Source organism: Balaenoptera musculus, chromosome 17, assembly GCF_009873245.2.
Source record: "Balaenoptera musculus isolate JJ_BM4_2016_0621 chromosome 17, mBalMus1.pri.v3, whole genome shotgun sequence".
NCBI classification, from domain to species: domain Eukaryota; kingdom Metazoa; phylum Chordata; class Mammalia; order Artiodactyla; family Balaenopteridae; genus Balaenoptera; species Balaenoptera musculus.
Window position 1 is genome coordinate 18783022 of NC_045801.1, and position 24014 is coordinate 18807035.

General features: G+C 34.7%; 1 protein-coding gene across 3 annotated transcripts in view; it reads right to left on the bottom strand.

Moving 5' to 3' along the window:
• Window positions 1-24014, bottom strand: part of LOC118883851 (MDM2 binding protein) — a 67273-nt gene that overhangs the window by 25385 nt on the left and 17874 nt on the right. For 2 of the 3 annotated variants that reach the window (XM_036831008.1, XM_036831007.1), the window contains exons 11-14: window positions 23684-23801; window positions 10364-10537; window positions 9059-9166; window positions 2265-2420 (exon numbers count right to left, since the gene is read on the bottom strand). In XM_036831008.1, the coding sequence (XP_036686903.1) occupies window positions 2265-2420; window positions 9059-9166; window positions 10364-10537; window positions 23684-23801 (556 nt within the window). The remainder of the gene's footprint in view (window positions 1-2264; window positions 2421-9058; window positions 9167-10363; window positions 10538-23683; window positions 23802-24014) is intronic. The other variant, XM_036831009.1, reaches the window with a different exon arrangement.

Below are 24014 nucleotides of genomic sequence, written 5' to 3' on the forward strand. Positions count from 1 at the left end.
TTATTTGGCTGCCCTGGGTCTTAGTTGCAGCATGCGGGATCTTTATTTGCTGCATGCAAACTCTTAGTTGTGGCATGTGGGATCTAGTTCCCTGACCTGGGATCGAACCCAGGCCCCCTGCATTGGGAGCACAGAGTCTTAGCCACTGGACCACTGGGGAAGTCCTACCGCTTCATTTTTAAAACAGTGTTTTACTTTACAGGAGAAACAAAGAAACGGAAGTGATACAAAAGGGAAGTAAGGACTCAAAACTGCCCTACAAAATCACAAATCACAGCAAACAAAAAGGAAAGTAACATTTCAGATAATAATATGTGGCTAATGAATACAGGCCATGATAGCCTTGCATATCAACATATGAATGAATCACCAAAAAAAGGTTGTAACTGGTAGATTGTGTTTATTAATAAGGCAAGAATTATAAACAGATACTAGAAGATTCTTATTAAAGTGTTTGAAATAAGAAAATTGTGATCTTATAGCATTATCTAGAAAAGTCATTTACGCAGTGTTTATGTGCCCCAACAGCCTCAGGTAAAGGACACTGTTTTTTGAGTTCAGATACCACATTTGGCATTATGAAAGTCTTCAGCAAGTTATGGCAATGAGTAAATAAAATGGTATGCTGACTCTCATTTGTTACACGTGCTAGAGTTTTCACAAAAAAGAAAAAAAAGAAAAAAGAAAAAAAAAAAAAACAGGTCAATAACCCTAACAATTGCTAATAACTCCTAGCGTGCATGGTTGAGAATAATGGGTCAGAATATGAAATATAATTGGCCTTGCTGCTTCTTTTGCTGTAATTTGCATGTAGGTGTACAGTTGACCCTCTGTATCCACGAGTTCCACATCCACAGATTCAAGCAACCGTGGATAAAAAATATTTGGGTGAAAAAAAATTCCAGAAAGTTCCAAAAAGCAAAACTTGAATTTGGTGTGTGCTGGCAACTATTTACATGGCATTTACATTGTATTTATAACTATTTACATTGTATTAGGTATTATAAGTGATCTAGAGATGATTTAAAGGACAGGAGTAAGGTACAGAGCTGGGATTCAGCCTCGTTAGTATTGCTCCAGAGCCCATGCTGTAACCAAGAAGCCATGCTCTCTCACTTACTGAACATATCTTGCACTTACAAGTAACCTTATATGTCTCCAACATCTTTCCGATTACTACGTACTATTTAACTTTGGTACTGATATTAACAATAGTGATAATGAAAATACAAACAACAGGTAACAATTTTTTGGCACTGATTGTGTTCTAAGTGTTTTACATGTATCAACTCAGTTAATCCTCATAATAACCCTAGTAACTGGGTAATATTATCATCCCCATTTGAAACATGAGGAAACAGAGATATGGAGAGGTTAAATAACCTGCCCAAAGACATACAGCTAACAAGTGACAAAGCTGAGATTTAAACGCTGGCAGTGTATCTCCAGAAGCCTGGGCCCTTAAACACGGCACTAGATGCTGTATTTATATTTTGTTTTCCAAACAGATCATAAGCCTGTAGAAAGCCAAAGACCCAAATTTTTACTTCTTTGTGTGCCTTCATGGCATCAAACAGAAAAGGCACTCAACAAACATTATTAACTTGATTCTTTGGCCATTTTCTTATTAATGTACAAATAAAAATGATTCTCACAGAATAAAAACAAAAAAATTATCCTGTACTTTTAAAATGCCAGGCAATCTTCAAATGCTTCTTTGTTAGATCTTGAAAAGCTTCACTCTATTCAAATTCATCACAAGAATGGAAACCAGGAAAATAGAAAGAAATGCAAGTTAATATAGAAATTATTTCCTGCTCCCTCAGTAGAAGTTTGGTACTGTTCCTGCTATAATAAATGGCAAATGTGGAGCATCTTATTATATGTAGTTTTAACTATATTAAATTTACTGAGTAGGTTCTACTTTTTTTATCTTATGAAAACATAGCTTAATAGAAATCCATCCATTCTAGTAGCTTAGTAACAGCTGTAAGAGGAATCACCTTAAAGTGTTTCTCCCTCTGCTCAGAAACAATTATACTGAACATGCTTAAGGAAAGAAATTATCAGAGAATTTCTACTGTTTAAATGATGAAAAACACAGCTTATTATATATACATACATACCTGTATATACAAATATATATCACTATTAAAATTTATGATTTTTATTTGATTGATATATTTTATTAGTTTTAATAATAAATAACCATCATAAATGTCACACACAAAAAAGAACTCATGTTTAAAGTAACAGAAACTTACCATTTAACATATTGGAGGTGTTGTCTGTCTTTATTAGACTTGTTTTAGGGATAATAGCATCAAAATGATCGAAAAAGCATTCCCTTGTGAGTATTAATAGACTTTTGAGTTCATCCTCAGAAAGTACTTCCGGCTGCTTTGCTAACTTCCTCCTTTCTGTAAGATAACAAATCAATATGATTAACAATATAACTGTCATTTTAAAGCCTCTCGAGCTCATCTACTAGTCTTTTATGGGAAATATTTTCAAAAGTAAAACAAATGAATCTCTCCAGCAAATCAACATTCCCAGGTAGGCCTGTTTTCAGTTTAGTCCCACTTGAAGGTAACAGTAGAATTTCCAGTTATGTGAGATAAACAGAAATAGAGTAACTTGTTAACACTAAAAGGTGACCAACGGTGAAGGCAGGTTTACGGAAGTTTTCAGGAAAAACACTGCAGAGCATGAAGAACAGCCTTATGTTGGTGTTTCTGTGAAAATAAAACCTGTAAGACTTTCAGTTAAATGTGGTGGTTTGGCCATTTCCATCTATTTCTTCTCCCACCCAAAATTTAAAATCACAACAGAGGAATAAAAACTTAAAATCACAACAGCAAAAGAAGAAACAATAAATAGTGACAGTTTTCAACAAATTTTGGAAGATAAGATAATGGTGGAGTGGTAACTGAGAGTTTGCAGAGCAGAGGAAGGGTTCACTTGGGTGCCTGCAGAGGTATCAGGAAGGTCCTGAGCTAAAACAAGACTAGACACACATGGACGTATCTAGCCTCCAGCCCTCAAGCCAGATGACTCTGCTCTCATTTTTTGGGTAGAAACAGAAAAGGAGGAGTCTCAGACTGCAGAATGTCAGGAACATTAAAAGGTGGTACTGATGCTGGAGTTACAACTACGAGATTTAAATAAGAGTCTGTGTCCTGAAAGGTCAGACTCCAACCCTGGGGCCAGAAAGCTAGCAGCTACAAATGCCCCACTGAAAAGATTAAAGGATTCTCCTTTTCAAAAACTGAATGCCCCCAGAGAAAAGAGCTTGATACTGACATTACAGTGGAATTAAGGATAGGAGCTCACAACCAAAATGTTGAATAGCTACTCCACCACTCTTGAAGCTTGCCAGATATTACACTAGAGTGAGACATATAAAATTTCCCACTTAGGACAGACAGAAAAAAAAAATCACTAGACATCTCAAGAAAGGTACTGAGGGGAGAAGGGACTCTGCATTTCCATGGTCTTATGTTTAGACGTGTAAGGACTTTGATTCAGTAATGCTTCCGGCTTCCCCTTTTCCTCCCATCACTCACTGAGCTAGTCTGGAGAAGAAACTAGGCACGTTCTGATTAAACCTTTCCTCTCCAACTTTCATCGGAGCTAGCAAGTTCTTAGGATACACACTGTCTGCAATGCAGGGAGGGCCCTGCCCAGTCAGGGTTGAACTGCAGGAGCCCCACTCTGGCTGTCATTCAGGGGCTATAAATTCAGTTCAGGGTATATGTAGCAGAAAACCCACCAGAGATCTAAAATGTCATATCCTTCAATTCAGTAATTTATCTCCATCAGTGTGTTTCTTAAGTTTATTTCTCAGTTGGTTCCAAATTTGGGAGAGGAAACAGGTATTATTTACGAGGCCCCTCCAAGCTAAAAAAAAAAGTCCAGGATGAAAAGGAGAGGCTAAAGCAAGCAAAAAGAGAGGGAAGGAAAGAAAGAAAGAAAGGAAGGAAGGGAGGGAGGGAGGAAGGAAGGAAGGAAGGAAGGAAGAGGGAGGGACGGAGGGAGGAAGAAATGTTAAAACTAACCATTAGTTTAACCCCAATTCATGATTTCACTGTAAAGGATGGAAAGGGAAAGGGAAGTTGATGTGGGAAAGCTAAGTATTTAGTTCCATAGTTAGGCATTAAGATAATGTCTAAAACTGGTAAATCAAGAAATAACAGCGTACATATGTTATTCATAAAGCTGGAGGAAAGGTCAAGGTAAACCAGCTGTAAGAGCTGAGAGCAGCTGCCTGTGGACAGAGCCAGAAAGATGGGGAGAAGGCAGGGCACTGCTGTTTTCCATTTTAGGTTTTTCAATAGCATTTGAAATTTTTAACTATACCCATGTACTACCTTTATAAAAATATTTCATTTTTAAAACACTTCTGAACTAATAACATTTTCTTCTGTAATAAAATAGTGAACTATAAATTCATAGAGAATTCAATTCAACAAATATTTATTGAGTATGTACTGTCTGCAAAGCACTGTGCTGTGCCCTTAGATACAGAGGATTGAAGCATATTCCATCACACTGTGTGAGACTGGCACGTAAATAATACAAGGGAATAGCTGGACGCCTCTGTAAAATCCCACCTCACCAACCTGGATATTGCCAGGCTCAATCCAGTTCTGATCCAAAATAAGTAACACATGATTTCTGCAGTCAAGAACATTAGTAATGGTAAAGTAAGAGTTGTAATATATGCTGCTTTTATTACATTTTCTTAGTGAAGATGAAGCTTCAATTGAAGCTTTTTATTTTCTTACCATCTTCTGGGAGCCGTCTAAAATGAAAAGTTGTCAATGATTTGCTTTCATCTGAAAGATGCACGATAAGTAATGTGCTACAGAAATTAGCCCCACATTTTTATTAATGCTAAAAATATACTTAAATAATGAACCTGACCTATGCTTATTAAAACTGTCAATTATATTACAATAACGGGCAATCTGAAGAGCAGGATATGACTTCCTATTGACCTTGATGACTGAGCAATAGAGAGAGAAAACAGATAAGGTTTAATAGGGTTAGGAGCAGGATAATTTACCTAGGTGAAAAATAATCTCTACACAAGTGAGTTTGAACACAAGTGGCAAATAAAGATTTGGGAGAAAAATACTGGACTAAAGTCTAAAAATGAATTAGCAAAAGAATGCTGTTCCTAAGAATGCTAGTAATAACTCAGGACTTAACTAAGAAAAATAGAGTGTAAAATATCTAAAAGTATCAGCAGATTGACCACCAATCAGGGCTGCACTGGGTTCTATAAATCTAAAAAAGATGTGGGGAACTCAGAGTAGTGACCAAAATCCTGGAGCAAAATGATGATACTGCTATTTTGGTATTTGTTTCGTATCACACTGAACGGTTTTTTATTTAAAAATTGTTCAGCATTCTTAAACCTTTTCTTTAAAAATCAGTGAAACAAGATACTTAATATTTCTGAATACAAAATTTATAAATTACAAAGATCAGGTAAAACATAAACTATAAAATTTATATATCATTCTAAATGTTTATATCTAAATATCTATACATCTATATCTAGATATAGTATGGAGGTTCCTTAGAAAACTAAAAATAGAGTTATCATATGATCCAGCAATCCCACTCCTGGGCATATATCCAGAGAAAAACAATTTGAAAAGACACATGGACCCCAGTGTTCACTGCAGCACTATTACAATAGCCAGGACATGGAAGCAACCTGAATGCCCATCAACAGAGGAATGGATAAAGAAGATGTGGTACATATACAATGGAATATTACTCAGCCATAAAAAGGAACAAAATTGGGTTATCTGTAGAGACATGGATGGACCTAGAGACTGTCATACAGAATGAAGTAAGTCAGAAAGAGAAAAACAAATATCGTATTTTAATGCATACATGTGGAATCTGAAAAAATTGGTATAGACGATCTTATTTACAAAGCAGAAATAGTGACACAGATGAAGAGAACAAACATATGGATACCAAGGGGGACGTGTTGGGGGATGAATTGGGAGATTGGGATTGACATATATACACTATTGATACTATGTATAAAACAGATAACTAATGAGAACCTACTGTACAGCACAGGGAACTCTACTCAATGTTCTGTGGTGACCTAAATGAGAAAGAAATCCAAAAAAGAGGGTATATATGTATACATATAGCTGATTCACTTTGCTATACAGTATAAACTAACACAACATTGTAAAGCAACTATACTACAATAAATAATATAAACAAATAAATAAATAAAAATTAGATACAAATTTTAAGAATAAAATTAATAAAAATAAATTATTCTAAAAAATTAAACCCTAACAGAAATTTTATTTGATTTTTGTGTTATTTTAAAAAACAGAATACCTCACTAATGTGAGTAAATTTTCATGCAAATTTTTCCAGTTGCTTGTTCTGATTCAGTATACTCAGATAAATATTGGGGGAGATAAGAATAAGTTTACTCCATGTCTTATTGATAATTTTGAAAAAAATTTTGAACAACTTTTTGTTTTCCAGCAAAGACTACAATCTGTATTGATACTGAAATGTTAATTTTTTTCCCAAAGAAAACTGTTCCTATTATATCAGTTTTCATCATGTATAAATTAACTGTATCGATTTAAATACTTTTATATTTATATTCACTTCTTTGAAAATCACTGAAATAGACATTAAGATAGTCTTACATTGGAAACTTCATTTTGTTGTCATTCTCCTCTGTCTTTAGAGATACATGAAATCTGAACAGTGAAGGGTAAGGAAGAGAGGTGAAGATGAAAGAGAGGGGAGATGTTGAAGGAACTTAGTTTAAAGAGCTGCCAGATGCTTATGGCAAAGAATCAAAGCCTAAAGAGGGGTTGAGCAGGGCTAGAACAAAGTCAAGAAGTGAATAACACTAAGCTAGCAGATGTTAGAAATAAATAAAGGAGTTTTATCCACAAAAATACTAGTATTTCAGCATTTTTTTCCTTTTTCTTTCTTTTTAATTGAAGTATAATTGATTTACACTGTTGTGTTAGTTTCGGGTGTACAGCAAAGTGATTCAGATATATATATATATATTCTTTTTCAGATTCTTTTCCATTATAGGTTATTACAAGGTACTGAATATAGTTCCCTGTGCTCTACAGCAGGGCCTTGTTGTTTACCTGTTTTATGTAGCGTAGTCTATATTTGCTAACCCACACTCCTAACTTATCCACCCCCCACTGCCTCCACCTCCCACCCCATGGTCTTCTTTGGTAACCAACCATAAGTTCGTCTTTCTGTTTTGGAAATAAGTTCATTTGTATCATTCTTTCAGATTCCACATGTAAGTGATATCATATGGTATTTATCTTTCCCTGTCTGACTTACTTCACTTAGTGTGATAATCTCTAGGTCCATCCATATTGCTGCAAATGGCGTTATTTCATTCTTTTATATTGTTGAGTAATATTCCACATCCTCTTTATCCATTCATCTGCTGATGGACATTTAGGTTGTTTCCATGTCTTGGCTATTGTATATAGTGCTGCTATGAACGTTGGGGTACACGTATCTTTTTTTTTTTTTTTTCTTATTCTAGTAAAATAGCTTTACAGTGTTGTGTTAGTTTCTGCTGTACAACGAAGTGAATCAGCTATATGTATACCTATATCCCCTCCCTCTTGTACCTCCCTCCCCCCCTTCAGTTTCCACCTTTTCCAGATATATGCTCAAGAGTCAGATTGCTGGATCATATGGTAACTTTATTTTTACTTTTTTTCCCTTGGGTTAATATGTAGTACCTTTTATTGAAACTAATTTGCCTTTCTTAATTATATTTTCCTTGAGCTAATATTATTTTCATAGTTAAAAAAAAGTGGTTCAAGGAGTTTAAGACTACACAATTACCTTTGTACAATTGAAAAAGTAGATAATTCTTACATGAATAATCAAGACCAAGTATTCTAAAATTATTTTCCATTGAATAAAACAAAATACTGAATCCAAGGTATTTTTTAAATGCTTTTAAAGAAAAGAGTGATATTCTTCATTTTATAATGTATCTACTTAATAATGATTTTTTCTATATGCAACTAATGAGGCCTCACAATTTGAATTAGTTTCTTAGAAATTCTATATCAATTAGCTTAAAATAAGTCCATATTAGGTACTAATGAATGATTATTTATAAAAACAATGTTAAGACTGATAACCAAGTTAACATTTAGTAATAGAGGAAAAACCTTAAATAACGACCCTTAAAAAAGTGTCAATTTCTTGAATAAAGAAAAATCCATAATGCCAACTTCACTCAGTATGTGAAATGTGCTTAGTTATGATTAAAGTCTAAGAATCAATGCTCACGTTAACATACTAATTTCTCTAGATTTGTATTTTCTTCTACTTGCAGTCTCTATCCTCCTGTATAGCCAAAAAGATATAAAGAGAAATTTTGTAAAAATGACCAAATTAACCAGAATAATAAAACTTAGGTATCTTTTCTAGCATACAGTTAAAAATAATGAGAAACAAAATTTTCCTGGACAAATATTATAAATGTTAAAAGCAAGGTACAATAGCAATATACTGAATCTGGTGGGAAAAAAGTTACAGACCTTTTCTACCCTACATCACCTCTATCAAGAATAGCTTTCCAGGGACTTCCCTGGTGGTGCAGTGGTTAAGACTCCACACTCCCAATGCAGGGGGCCCAGGTTCGATCCCTGGCCGGGCAACTAGATTCCCGCATGCCGCAACTAAGAGTCCGCATGCCACAACTAAGGAGCCTATGTGCTGCAACTAAGGAGCCTACGTGCCACAACTAAGGAGCCGGCAAGCCGCAACTAAGGAGCCCGCCTGCTGCAACTAAGACCCAGTGTAACCAAAATAAATAAATAAATAATTTTTTTAAAAAAGTGAATCTTTTTTTTTTTTTAAAAAAAGAATAGTTCTACAAATGAATATCACATCTCAAAGACAAAGTGTATAAGAAAAAGTGACAAAATAACAATGCCTTAGGTCTGAACAAGTCAATATTCCTACACCAGAATCAAATGCACAAATCATTACTTACTCAGACATTCTTTCAAAGCCAAAGCCTGAACATTAGCTAACTGTTTCTCTCTCTGTATAAGTTGCTCCCCAGAGAAATTTGGAAGTGACAAGAGGTCAAGAGGAAAGCCTGAAAAACAGAAAAAAGTCAGTATTAAAGATGATTTGTAACAAAAATTAATAGTCAGTTCTCAAGAAATGTGTTATAACATAATTAAAAGTCAATTACTCATCTTTCTTGACCTTGCATATTTCAAAGTAAATAATAATAATTGAGCAGCAGAAAATAAGTGTACTAAATTATTTTGCATTTTAAACTTTGACCTGCTTCTTAAATTGAGAGAATTTAGGTAGCACAATAGAATTCCTTCCACCACCTTTTCTTCTACCTGCTTGGCTATTGAAACTCTTACACAAAACACAGACAGAGTATGGGAGCTGGTCTCCAAAGATGGCCTCCCAGTGAATCACACTTCCTGCCACTCATTCGCCGTGCAGTCCTTCCACAGTGAATCTAGGTTGGCCTCACGTAACTAATAAGGTGTGGCAAAAGTGACAATGAATGGCTAGGTCACAGGAAGCCTTATAGCTTCTTAGAACAACTGCTCTAAGAGCAGTTGGCAACCATAGAAGAAATCAGACTCCTCAGAGACCACAATGCTGTGAGGAAGCCCATGCTGGCCAGGAGGGCAGGACACGTGAAGAGGAAGTCAGCTCGCATCTGTTCCAGCCATCCTAACCCAGGCACCACGCATGTGGGTAAAGAGCCATCTTACACACCGAGCCCTGTTAAGTCTTCAAAATGATTGAAGCCCCAGCTGTGTGTGACTGCAGTCATATGTGGGTCTTCAAAACAGAAACATCCAGCTGAGCCCAGTCAACCTATAGGACTATGAGACATTACAGTAAATCGTCATCATTAACCTGCATTTGGGGTAGTTTGTCATACAGTGATAGGTAACCGAAGCGTGGAGCTTGGAGAGAAAAAAAAAAAAAGAATAGCAATAAAATAGAACGAGATGCTTGAGAGAAAGTAAGCGAAAATAAGAAATAAATTCTAGAAAAATAATACGTGTTTAAAGTGGAAAACACTAAAAATTTTCCTATTTGTAATTGAAGTCTGACCTACTAAATTTTACTAAGTATAATGTATAAGGGATTAATTCTCTGCACTCTAAACTGTCCAAATATGTTATAAAATATTTAAAATAAAAGTAAATTTACTGAAAGTGAAATGGAGTTTGGAGACAATGAGTTCATTAAAAGTTAAGCATGTACACAAAGAAATGTAAAAATGTTTTGTTTTCCACCTAAAGTTAACACTTACTCAGTTTGGTTTCTTCTGTCTTTGCTTTCATCTTTCCATGAATTAAACTGAGTGCAAATGAGCCATTGATCTGGTTGGCTGAGTGAATCAATGTGGCTTTACACTTTCTGTTGCCATTACCTTGTAACAAGAGATAATAGCTAGAACTCTCTCCTTTCACTTCAACATCTGGAACTAAACAAAAACAATTATTTTGTTAAGTATGTGAAAATTCAGCAGGCAACATGGCAGAATCATACATTTGATCCATAGGATATAATGACATGTCGATGTTATTTCAAAACAAGGTGTTACCCAATACATTTGGGGCAGTAGTTGTTCATTTAACTGAGGAAGCTGTTAAAGCAGAGAATCAAAACAAAAATGATACTCACAAAGCATACACACTTTACTTTAAATTAAAACTATGTGTACTCATTCATTAACTTTTGATGTGGCTCATTAGCATTCCATTGTGTCTTTCCTATATATCCACACCCATAAGGTATCAACTACTATTTCCAGCTTCTCTTTCTTTAAAGTGGAATAAACTGACCCCTGTAAGCACACACAGCTCAACTGGTGGGAGCAGAAGTGTACAGATATACTTAAGGGTAGCTTTTTGGTCCCTGCAGTATGCATCCATAATGTATTTTACAGAAGGATTGGAGAGCATTCATTAATCTGGCTTGCCAGTAACGTGAAGGTCAGTTAAGACAGTCTAGTGTATTTTAAAAACAAATCAAATGAGGGTTATAGTGAAGGTTGAGGAAAAACTGTGAAGCCTTTGAGACTAAAAATAGAAGTAGAATCCCTTTTGTTCAAGATGGTGAATTGGACATAAGCATTTATTTTCATTATCTCCTGAAATTCCATGAAATGAGAATAAATTTAAAAACAGCATAAAACTACAAGAACCAATATCTGAGAGAAGAGACAATAGCAACTAAACCTTGAAAGCAGGAAAGCAGATGAACAATTGGTAACAGACCTCAGACTCTCAATTGTTAAGGAAGATGAGAAAAACAATAGGGAAAGCTTGGAAGCAACAAAATTTATACTATAACCCCTGACAAGAGACTCTGGGATGGCCCTGCAAACAAAATGAAGGTGAAACAGGAAAATAGGTTGAAAGTCTGTCTGAGAAGCAGTTTGGCTCCTGACCCCTTCTTATTCTATTCAGGCAAATGATTGTCCTCTCCCCAGCCCAGAAGACTAGTGGTTATTCTCTGGAGAAAGTAAAACAAAATGCCTCTGGCCTGGGAGATATAAGACAGAGCTTAGGGTTGGAGTTGAATATCACTGCATTAAGTGACTGCTTGTATAGTGAATATTGAGGTCCTTTACCTTTCTTCACCTACATAACTTCCACCATTTTGGAAGCCAGATAGCAGAATTGAGCCTTCTTTTAGAAATACGGTCAGTACTAGGGGAAGGACCAAAGAATTCCAACCTTGGGATTGCCTAATGTCTCAGTGAGATCACCCTAAAATGAAGATCAAAGTCAACAAGCTCCAAACATGCACTCAAATTTTCCAATCAGCTTTCTCATACCCCTTCTTAAATATGAACAGGCAGCCAAACATTATGGGACATCAGGGAAAGTCTCTAGTATGAAAACCATATGACAAAGTAAGCAAACAGAAACAAAGTGACTTGTAGGGAAACAAAGAATATACAGTAAAAAGAAATCACAAAACAAAAGCAAACAACAAACAAATCAGGTCACTAAAATCCTCAGAGAAGAGACTATATTGCATCCATTAAATAAGAACAGGAAATTGTAAGAAAAAAACAATAAATAAGAAAGAGCTCATGGAAACTAAGAAAGCAGAAATATATATTTCAACTAAAAGTTTAGCACATAAAGTTCAGTGAATCTATCAGAAAGTAGAGTAAAAGGTCAAAGAAATGGAAAATAGGAAGAGAGACACACACAAACCAGGAGGAACAACATTCAAACAGAAATATTAGAAGAGAGAACATAAAAAAATGGAGGGAAGGAAATTATCAATAAAATAATTATAAGAACATTTTTCCTGGGAATTCCCTGGCAGTCCAGTGGTTAGGACTCGGCACTTTCACTGCTGGGGGCCAGGGTTCAATCCCTGGTCGGGGAACTAAGATTCTGCAAGCTGTGCAGCACAGCCAAAAATAATAATAATAATAATAATAATTTTTTTCCCAATAAAAAGACAAGCTTCCAGGCATGCTAGAATAAAATAGACACACCAAAAATAAAAATAGACCCACCAAGGTGCATCATCATGAAAATTCAGAAGACTAAGAAAAACAAGTATATTCTACAAAATACCAGAGAAAACTTAGGTTTCTTATTTAAAAAATGAAAAATGAGAATGGCACAAGACTTCTAAGTAACCACACTAAAAGCTGGAAAACAATGGGACAATGCCTTCAAAATTCCACTGGAAAAATATTCTCCAACCTAGAATGCTATATTAAAATGAGACGGTAGAATAAAAACTTTTCTAGGCATAGAGGGTCTCAAAAATTTCCCTCCTATGCACCTTTTCTCAGGATGATTTTAGAGAATGTGCTCCACCAAAATGGGAAAATGAAAAAAAACAGGAAGATTAAAGGATCCCAGGAACCAACAAAGAAAGGCAAACAAAATTTCTATGATGAAAAGAGTCTTAGATCCAAAAGCTATGGAACAAATCTGGAAAGTAAAACCAACCAGTCTATATTAGGCAGGTCATAAAGATCCGGAAGAGATTTCTTACATATACATGATTGATAGGATAGTTAATATGCTTTAATGTACTGAAAGGAGTTTCACAACTAGGGGAAGGCTTTGTGATTGAATTAAAAAAAAAAAATCATTACCTCTAGGTAAAACAAAATATTGTAAAGAAAAATAAAATATAGTACATGGCTCAACTGTGAATAGTGATTACATCATCATCATAATTAAAACAATGAACATTAATCTAAAATTACTATATGATCATTCTGGGAGGACTGAGAGGAAAATGAGAAATGAGGAAGAATATAAAGGAAATGAGAAGAATGTCAGTGTGTAGTAAGGGCAAAGAGTGAAAAAGGATTCATACTTCTCAGTGTGGGAACTTACTATGAAGCTACAGTAATCAAGACAGGGAGGCACTGGTATAAGGACAGACATACAGATTAATAGAATAGAACTGAGAGTCCAGAAATATGCCCTCACATTTACAGTCAAATGGTTTTCAATAAAGGTTCCAAGACAATTTGATGGAGAAAGAAAAGTCTTTTCAAAAATGGTCTTGGAATAACTGGACATCCATACGCAAAAGAATGAAGTTGGACCCTTACCCCCTACCTCCCAATATATAAAAACAATAATTCAAAATGGATCATAGATGTAAATGTAAGAGGTAAAACTTTAAAATTCTTGGAAGAAAACAGACAAAGGCATAGGTCTTCATGACCCTAGATTAGGCAATCATCTATTAAATATGAGACCCAAAGTACAAGCAACAACAACAACAAAAAGAAATAGAAAATTGGATTTCATGAAAATTAAGCATCTTTGTGCTTCAAAGCACATCATCAAGAGAATGAAAAGTCAATCCACCATGGACTTTGGGTGATAAATGTGTCAATGTAGGCTCATCAGTTGTAACAAAGGTACCACTCTGATGTGTGATGTTGATAAGGGGGGAGGTTATATGTGTGTGGGGACATGGGCTATATGGAAATTCTCTGTACTTCCCACTCAGTTTTGCTGTGCACCTAAAACTGCTCTAAAAAAATAAAGTTTATTAATTTTTTAAAAAGTTTCCATATGACAAGGCTGCTGTTAGGATTAAATGTGAGATGCTGCATGGAGAGTGCTTAGATCACTGCCTACAGTATTCTAATTGCTCAATAATACCAATTAAAATAAAAGTCAACCCATGAAATAAGGGGAAATTTTTGTAAATCACGTATTTTATAAGGGATTTGTATCTAGAATATATAAATAACTCCTACAACTCATAACAAAGAGACAAATAACTCAAAAAGTGGGTAAAGAATCTGAATAGACATTCCTCCATAGAATACACAAATGGCCAATCAGCATGTGGAAAGAGTGGAAAGATTCTTAACATCATTGGCCAATATGGTCACGTAAATCCAGACCACAAAGAGATACCACTTCACATCCCTTGAATGACTATAATCAAAAATACAGACAATAACAGGTGTTGATGAGGAGGTACAGAAACTGGAACCCTCGTAAATCGCTGCTGGGAATATAAAATGGTACTGCCACTTTAGAAAACATTTAGGCAATTCTTCAAAAAGTTTAACATATAGTTAATATACAACCCCAAAATCCCATTCCTAGGTTTATATCCAAAATAATTTTAAGCATATGTTCACACAAAAGTATATACACAAGTATTTATAGCAGCATTATTTATAATAGCCCCAAACTGTCAAACACTTCAACTGATGTGTGAATAAATAAAATGTGATATATCCAAATGACTGAAGTATTATTCAGCAATAGAAAGGCATGAAGTACTATACTACAACATGGATGAACCTTGAAAACATTATGCTCTCCTTGAAAGACGGCAGTCATTAAAGATGACATACCGTATGATTACACTTAGATGAAGTGTCCAGGCAATCTACACAGACAGATGAGTGTTGCCTTTGGGCTGGGAAGAGGAGCAGGTGATGGGATTGAGGAGTAACTGCTAGTGGGCGTGGGGCTGCTTTTTGGTGAGAGGAAAATGTCCTAAAATTGATTGTGGTGATGGTTGCACACTCGTAATCCATCCTATAATAGACTAAAAACCATGCAATTGTATTTTAAATGGTTCAAATGTATGGTGTGTGAATTATAACTCAATAAAGCCGAGGTTTTAAAATTTATAATTATTTTAGGAATGTAAGGTTCTGCTCACAAAAAAAGTTCTCAGCGTTTTGAGATATATGCATAATATGTATGTGTGTGTTTATATATAGTATATATATAGTATGCGTGTGTACATATATATATACATATATATGCTAAGAAAAAATCTACTGTAACTTTATTACAACAGTTTATTTCACAGATATGAACATACTGTGGGTTAAAGACTATCCCCCCCAAAAACCATGAAGTACAAAAAAGTTTTTTGCAATTAGCTAGCAATAGAGACAGTAATCCTGTTCTTAAACATCAGTCTTAGAAAAGGAATTTAAATAAAAGTTATCAGAAAGGAACAACACTGTTACCAGTTGTATTTGAAACTAAGGTTTGCCAAGAGTTCTAGGGACCTTAATTCATTTACCAATTTAGCATCTTGCCAAATCAAGTCACATGCCTCTTCAATCCATGACACTCTTTCCACATTTATTTTAAATCCTGTCACCCAGTGAAGGTACTATAAAGCACTTTAATCACTGAAGCCTGCAATTACAACAATCTTATTTTCCTCAAGAGAAAAACGTTTATTTTAAAGAACTCCCCTAACCATAATGACCATGCAGTCATTTAAAAAACTTTGCTCCAGATTTGGCAGGTGTTAACTGAAGACTTATCAGATAACTTTTATGTAAATACCACAGAGACTAACAGATTTACAATTAGCATGGTTATTCAATTCCCAGAGCTCTTCCTAAAGAAATAAGGGAAAATGATTACAACAAAACATTTCTATTTTCATCTGTTATTTGTACACTATCAACTTATAAGAGATTGATTGGCTGGCATGCCCCCTCTCCCACTAAGAAAACATCCATTTCGGATCTACTATAGAGGTAAGACGGGAGGAGCAGAAATTCCAAGTGTCCTTTAGTTGCATCAAAGTTTACGAATAACATATAAACTATAATGAAGAGATGTACCACTATTAGTTTCACTAGCAAACAAAATTCTAGTATAATAAAAATCAAGTCATATTTTATATCAGTAAGTTTCTCAGTGGTTCTTAAAAGCCAGTAACACCCTTTCTTTTCTTGCACTGTTGGTGGGAATGTAAATTGATACAGCCACTATGGAGAACAGTATGGAGGTTCCTTAAAAAACTAAAAATAGAACTACCATACGACCCAGAAAATACCACTACTGGGCATATACCGTGAGAGAACCATAATTCAAAGAGACATGTACCACAATGTTCATTGCAGCACTATTTACAATAGCCAGGACATGGAAGCCACCTAAGTGTCCATCGACAGACGAATGGATAAAGAAGATGTGGCACATATATACAATGGAATATTACTCAGTCATAAAAAGAAACGAAATTGAGTTATTTGTAGTGAGGTGGATGGACATAGAGTCTGTCATACAGAGTGAAGTAAGTCAGAAAGAGAAAAACAAATACTATATGCTAACGCATATATATGGAATTAAAAAAAAATTGGTTCTGATGAACCTAGGGGCAGGACAGGAATAAAGACGCAGATGCAGAGAATGGACTTGAGGACATGGGGAGGGAGAGGGGTAAGCTGGGACAATGTGAGAGAGTAGCATTGACGCATATACACTACCAAATGTAAAATAGATAGCTAGTGGGAAGAAGCCACATAGCACAGGGATATCAGCTCGGTGCTTTGTGATCACCTAGGGGGTAAGATAGGGAGGGTGGGAGGCAGGAGCAAGAGGGAGGGGATACAGGGATATATGTATATGTACAGCTGATTCACTTTGTTATACAGCAGAAACTAACACAACATTGTAAAGCAATTATACACCAATAAAGATGTTAAAAAAATAAAAAATAAACATTTCAACAATATAAAAACAAAATCATATTAATGTACAGAGGAAATTAATATTCCATATTATAAAATGAAAAATATCCCAGGATGATTAGGGGAACAGGATATTCTGGTTAAGTGAATAGTCTAAATTATTGATGAGTATTATATATATTTCTTAAGAAGCGACTAAATAATATACCAAATTATTTTGATAATTATGCCAAAAATTAAACAATAAAATAAAATCTAGTCTTCAATGTAGGCATTTTAGGAAGCTATACACTTTCCAACAGTTACATCACTGTAAATTCTAGACTCAACTTTTGAAATGTTCCTTAGGTCAGCTAGGGAATCACAAGAAAAAAATGTTAATTACTTTACATTAATAAAGCAATTCCAAAAAATGTATTGCCTAGCTTGATCCCCCACCTTATTCATCAGACTAAGCTTTGAACAATTTATCGTAAATTTAAAAATAAATCGTAAACTGCCATTGAGACTCTCCAAGAAAATGCCCTGGGGCTCAATTTTAGAAAGAATCTAACATGGTTTAAGAAATAATAGTATTGTGGAATAGGTGTTGGAAGCCTCCTACTGAGAAGATTCCAAAAATGTAGAAGGATTTATAGATTCCACTATGACTATTTCAACCAATTAAATAACATTAGGATCATAAACTGTATACATTTCCTCTTAGTTGTAACACAGTAAAATACACAATATACGAAAGCTACAGTGAATAGAGAAGTTATTTAGAAGATATTTCAAGATCTTACTCACCATCATGAACAACAGTGATCCTTTATTGTTCCACAGACATAGAAAGGATTTAAGATAGGACAGAATAACAAAAAGCCACTGCAGAGTTTACAAAGTGTTTACCTTCATTACCAATAGTGTCTAACAAGTTTGCAAGATATACTAAACAAGTATATTATCCTCATTTTCTAGCCAAGGAATTAAAGGCCTAAAGCAGTTATTCTTAAACCTTTTTCTGCCTCAAAGCATCTGAAGGACTTTCAGAAACAGTGGCTCTCTAGCCTAGAGTTGAAGAGAGCACGCCTAGTGCAGAGGGTCTCAATACTGGATGCACATTTGAAACACCTGGGTGCTTTTACAAACTACTGATGCCCTGATCCTCCCCAGAGATTTGCATTTAATTGTCTTCAGGTAGGTCCCAGCTTGACTTTTTCTTTTTTGATAACTGCCAAGGTTATTCTAGTGCGAGCTGGTATTAAGAATTACTGAACTAGGGTAGAAACAAAACTCTGCATTTAGGTCTAAGAGCCTTCAGGTGATTCTTGCCAAAAAAAAAAAAAAAAAGTTTTAATGAGGTATAATTTACATACACATGTCAGAGTCTAAGTTTGATTAGTTTAAGGAAATTATACAATTGTTTATCCATGATTATAATTCAGGCTTGAAAGCTTCCATTATCTCTTTGTAGTCAAACTCCTTTCCTGCTCATGGCCTCAGGCATCTATTGATCTGCTTTCTGGTCCTTCTGCCTTTTTTAGAAATTTCATATAAGTAAAATTATGTACTAGTCTTTTAAGCCTGACTTTATAAACTTAGTAATATTTAGGTATACTCAAAACTTTTCATGTCTTTTTACTGCTGAGAAGGATTCCATTATATGGACAAAACAAACCACGTTCATCTGTTCACCAGTTGATGGATATGTGCATAGTTTCCAATTCTTAGTTATTATGAATATTGCTTTTATAAACAGCTGCTTGCAAGCATGTGTGAACATATGCTCTCATTTCTCCTGGATAAATACCTAGGAATGGAAGAACTGAGTTGCAGAGTTAAGTGTAAGTTTAATGGCCCGACTGTTTTCCATAGTAGCTGTACTGTTTTACATCCCCACCAACGTGTGAGACTTGCAGTTTCTCCGCATCCTCATCAACATATGATAGTCACTGTTTTTAATAATATCCATTCTAGACAGTTATTATAGAATCACATTGTGGTTTTAATTTTCATTTCCCAAAAGATTAATGATGTTGAGTATCTTTCATGTGCCTTTTTAGCTCTTCATGTATCTTTAGAGAAATGTGTATTCAAGTCTCTTACCCACTTATTAATTGCAATTTCTCCTTACTACTGAGTTGTAAGAATTTTTTTTATATACCTGTCCATTGTAAGACATATGATTGAAACTATTTTCTCTTAGTAGCCTTTAAAAATTTTTTCTTAACAGAGTTCTTCAAAAAGGAGATTTTTTTTTAACATCTTTATTGGAGGATAATTGCTTTACAATGGTGTGTTAGTTTCTGCTGTATAACAAGGTGAACCAGCTATACGTATACATATATTCCCATATCCCCTCCCTCTTGCGTCTCCCTCCCACCCTCCCTATCCCACCCCTCTAGGTGGTCACAAAGCACCAAGCTGATCTCCCTGAGCTGATCTCCCTGTGCTATGCTGCTGCTTCCCACTAGCTATCTCTTTTACATTTGGTAGTGTATGTATGTCAGTGCAACTCTCTCACTTCACCCCATCTTACACTTCCCCCTCCCCATGTCCTCAAGTCCATTCTCTACGTCTGTGTCTTTACTCCTGTCCTGCCCCTAAGTTCATCAAAACCATTTTTTTCTTTAGATTTCAAAATGGAGGTATTTTTAAATTTTGGTGAATTTATAGATTTTTTTTTTCTTTTTACAGATCATCCTTTTGGTATATATGTTTTTTTATAGAGGTTTTGTAGTTTTAGTGCTTACATTTGGGTATATGACTCATTTTGAGTTAATTTTTATGTAAGATAAAAGTCTAAAAATTACATATTTTATATACATATATATGTAATTTTTGAGTTTTTACATATGGACATCCAATTATTCCAGTACTGTGTTAAAAGGACTATCCTTTTCCCATTGGCATCTTTGTCTCTATTCTGTTCCACTGATATATGTGTATTCTCCAACACCACACTGTCTTGATTACTACGGCTTCATAGCAAGTTGTGAATCAGGCAGTGTAAGTTCTCAAAAGTTGTTCTTCCTTTTCAAAATTGTTTTGGCCATTCTAGATCCTTTGCAATTTCACGTAAATCTAGTATCCGTTTGTCAATTTCTATGAAAAGTCCTCCTGAATTTTGTTAGAGATTAGATTGAATCTATAGGTCAGTTTGGAGAGAAGGACCATCTTAATAATACTGAGTTTTCTAATCTATGAACACGGTATGTTTCTCCATTTACTTATATCTTCTTTAACTACTCTCAGTAATGTTTTGTAGTTTTCAGTGTACAGGTCTTGCACTTCTTGTTAGATATAGTCCTCAGTATTTTATTCATTGGTTTCTGGTCTAATTTCCTTCCTTCTACTTCACTTGGATTTAGTCTTCTAGCTTCTTGAGGTTGATGTTTAAATTACTGATTTTAGATCTTTCTTCCATTCTAAGATAAGCATTTAGAATCCTCTTAGTACTATATTAGCTGCTTTCCATAAATTTGATATGTTTCTATTTTCATTCAGTTAAAACTATTTTTTTAATTTCACCTATGTGCTATTTAGAAGTGTGTTTAAAATTTAGTTTCCAAGTATTTAAAGTAGTTCTCAGATTTCTTTCTGTTGTTGATTTCTAATTTAATTCCACTGTAACTGGAGAACATACTGTGTATTATATCTATTCTTTTAAATTTATTTAGCCTCGTTCAATGGCCTGACAGATATATGGTCTACCCTGAAGAATGTTCCATATGTGCTTGAAGAGAACCAGTATGTTGTTGAGTGGTGTGTTTCATAAAAGTTAATACAGTAAATTTGGCTGATTGTTTTCACTACTGAATTCCTAGCACCTAGAATAATGCCCTGAACACAACGGGCACACAATAAATATAAATATTTGCTGACTGAAAGAATACTTTGACTCTGCCACTGAAATCTCTTTCAAAATCTTTATCTAAGTCCTTTACCTTTTCTCAAAAGAAGTTCTGTCAATGGGATAAATAATTTCCCCTACAGAAAGGGTTATGGGTAAAATAGAACTTAATAATCAACTGTTCAATTTGATTGTTTCTACTTCTGAGATTAAAAAAAAAAAAAGATTGTAAAGTGTCAGCTTAATCAGCCCTTAATGATATAGCCTAATCAACAACTTTGCTTCGAAGATGGTCAGGTGATATATGTCTAATTATTATTCAGAAGTTACCAATACTAATCCCCAAATTTTAAGAGGTGGTAATTTAAAAAAATCAAATCAAGCCTCATGATAAGGTATTTTCTTAAAGTTGCAATGAAAGTCATGAAAAAAAAAAAACTAAGAGTAAATTCTAAATCAATTATCTTAGAAAAAGTTACAAGAGGAAAAATAAATAAAAGGTTGTCCAAAATACACTCAAGTTTAGTTAAGAGATGTTACTATTCATGTTAATAAGTCGTAAACCTATGTAATATTGAGAAATGGATATTATCCCGTGATTTCACGTAGTATAGTGAAACTGACTCTACTGCCACCCAGTAAGTCTACTTCTGATTTTGTTTTAGCATCTGCCAAAATCACCAGGTATACACTTGTTCCCTGTCAGCTGAGAAGGGTTAAAGCCACATTTCTTCATGAATTAGTACGGTGCAATAAACTACATTAACTATGTCTCTTCCTCCAGGAAGCCCTCCTGAATTCTTAAGGCTATGTTAGGTCATACACTCTAAAGTATCCTCCACTTCACTTTCACCCTGCTGGCTAAAGAGAATTATAATGATTTTTCAAAGTGCCTTCTTCACTTGACTATAAACTTTACAAAGGAAAGGGCCATGACTCTACTTCCTCAAGTATAAGAACCCAGTTTGACTTCCCTTTATTTCCCACACTTTGCACCATACTCTATATTATGCAATAAATGGTATTTTGATATTGATGTTAATGATTATAACTCTTTAGGGTCTTCCAACTACCATTTACTAAACCATTTTCTAACTTTTCCTCCACTTTACCTTAAATTCAGGTATTTCTAAAGGTCCTATCCTTGGCTCTCTTCTTTAGCCATGTTGTCTATGTGTTTTTTCCCAACCACTCCTGTTTCCACTATCACCTTTATACACCCGTGGTGGACTTTTACATTGGGGGCTTCCCAGTATTCAGACCCTTGTATAGTCACCTCCCTCTTGAATCTGGCCCATTCTTGTGAGTAGCTTTAAATAAGAATACAGCAGAAGTGACACTTGGCCAGTTTTGGGAATAAGCCTTAAAAAGTCCTTGTCACCTCAATTTTTCTACATTTTGGAATCTTGAGTAGCCACGCAAAAAATTCCAGCTAACCTGCTCCAGAGATTACAAGAAAAAAGCATGCGGCAAGGAAAAGGCGTTGAGACTACATAGAGAGAGAAAGACAGCTGTCCCTGCATCCCATCCGAGCCCATCCTCCAAACAATCCACAAGTTCAGCGCAGCCGCATATCAGTGACCACTGGTAAGACTGGCAGAAGAACTGCCCAGCTGAACGTAGCTCAAATACAGAAGTAAGAGCAAATAAAGTGTTTGTTCTTTTAAGTCACTTAGTTTTAGGGTGATTTGTTGTAAAATAGATAAACAAAAGAGCTGGTAAACTAAAAATCTAAATCTCCTGCCCTGACCACTCTCTAGAGATATACATCTAAACTTCAAACAATAACTTTAAATTTCCACATAGATATTATCTACATTTCAAATTCAACACTTGCTAAAATGGATTTTAGTATCTCACCTATTTCCTATAAAGTACTGTGTAAGCCGCTGATTTTAAAATTGTATTCCTCAGAATTCTAAGGTTCTGGAGTATTTCTAGAGATTACAATCTGGGTAGATATGTTTCAATTCCAGTCCTTAGTCCCATCATATCATGGGTCACAAAAACTAAGTATAAGCTCAGAATTAAACTAAACGAATTACTGTCCAATTAAAACAGAAAACACTGAAACAAAGTACGAAGGAACACACTTTAGCTATGTGACTTTGGACAAGTAACTAACATTTTGCCCTGCAATTACTTAATGAAGTATTAGTTTGGATTTAAATAATCTGATTTTATAATAGAAATTAATGACATCTTGAATGTAATAGATTATTAGAGAGGCAACACAGGGCAGGGGTTAAGAGCAGAGTGCCTGGGTTCAAATCCTTGGAGATGTTAGAGCTGTGAATTGGCAGAATCTTGGTTCACATCCTGCTTCTGCTAGTTAATAGCTCTGTAACTTCTCCAAGGCCCAATTTCCTCATCTGTTAAATGTTTATAAGGTTATTATAAAAATTAAATGAATCAAGATTTCTAAAGTACTTAGAATACTGCATAGCATACAAAAAGCTGTTAAATAAATTCTACAGAAAATTGTAATCACAAGTTTTTTTAATATACCATATAATAAATTAATCTATTTCCATAAATTTTATTCCTGAAATGTCTCTAAGAAACCCATGTTTAATATAATTAACTATCTAATTAACCAAAATTTCTGCCTTTAGAACACTGATATTTTATGAATGAATAACGTTGTATATACTTTCTGTTGCAGTAGGTTGTTAGATAGAAAAAACATCTTAAAATGATACAGGTCCTCTTAATCAGTAGTAATAAATAATATATTTTCTCATAAAGAAATGTTATCTCCATTTCAAAGTTGATAAATACATTATTTATGTTGCACCATTAAAACTTAAAAATTTACTACTTACCACTGATTGTCTTAGGCTTTCTAGCTATATATTCCTTCCATTTTCTTGAACTGAGTTGGCTGGGAGGAGGAATAAGTATGCTACTAATGGTACACGGCAATACAAAAAGAGCACCAACCTGGGTAAAACAGAACATATTTTTAGTGACTGCATAATGAAATCAACTCTAAAATAGCGTCATCTGACAATTTTCCACTCATATTTCACCTACATAACACGTATTTAGTCACATTCTTTCCCAAGAATTCCACTATAAAAACTAAAAAAAAAAAAAGAAAACAAGAACACTGCCCTACCTCCACCAAAAAAAAAGCCAGAAAACAGAGAAAGG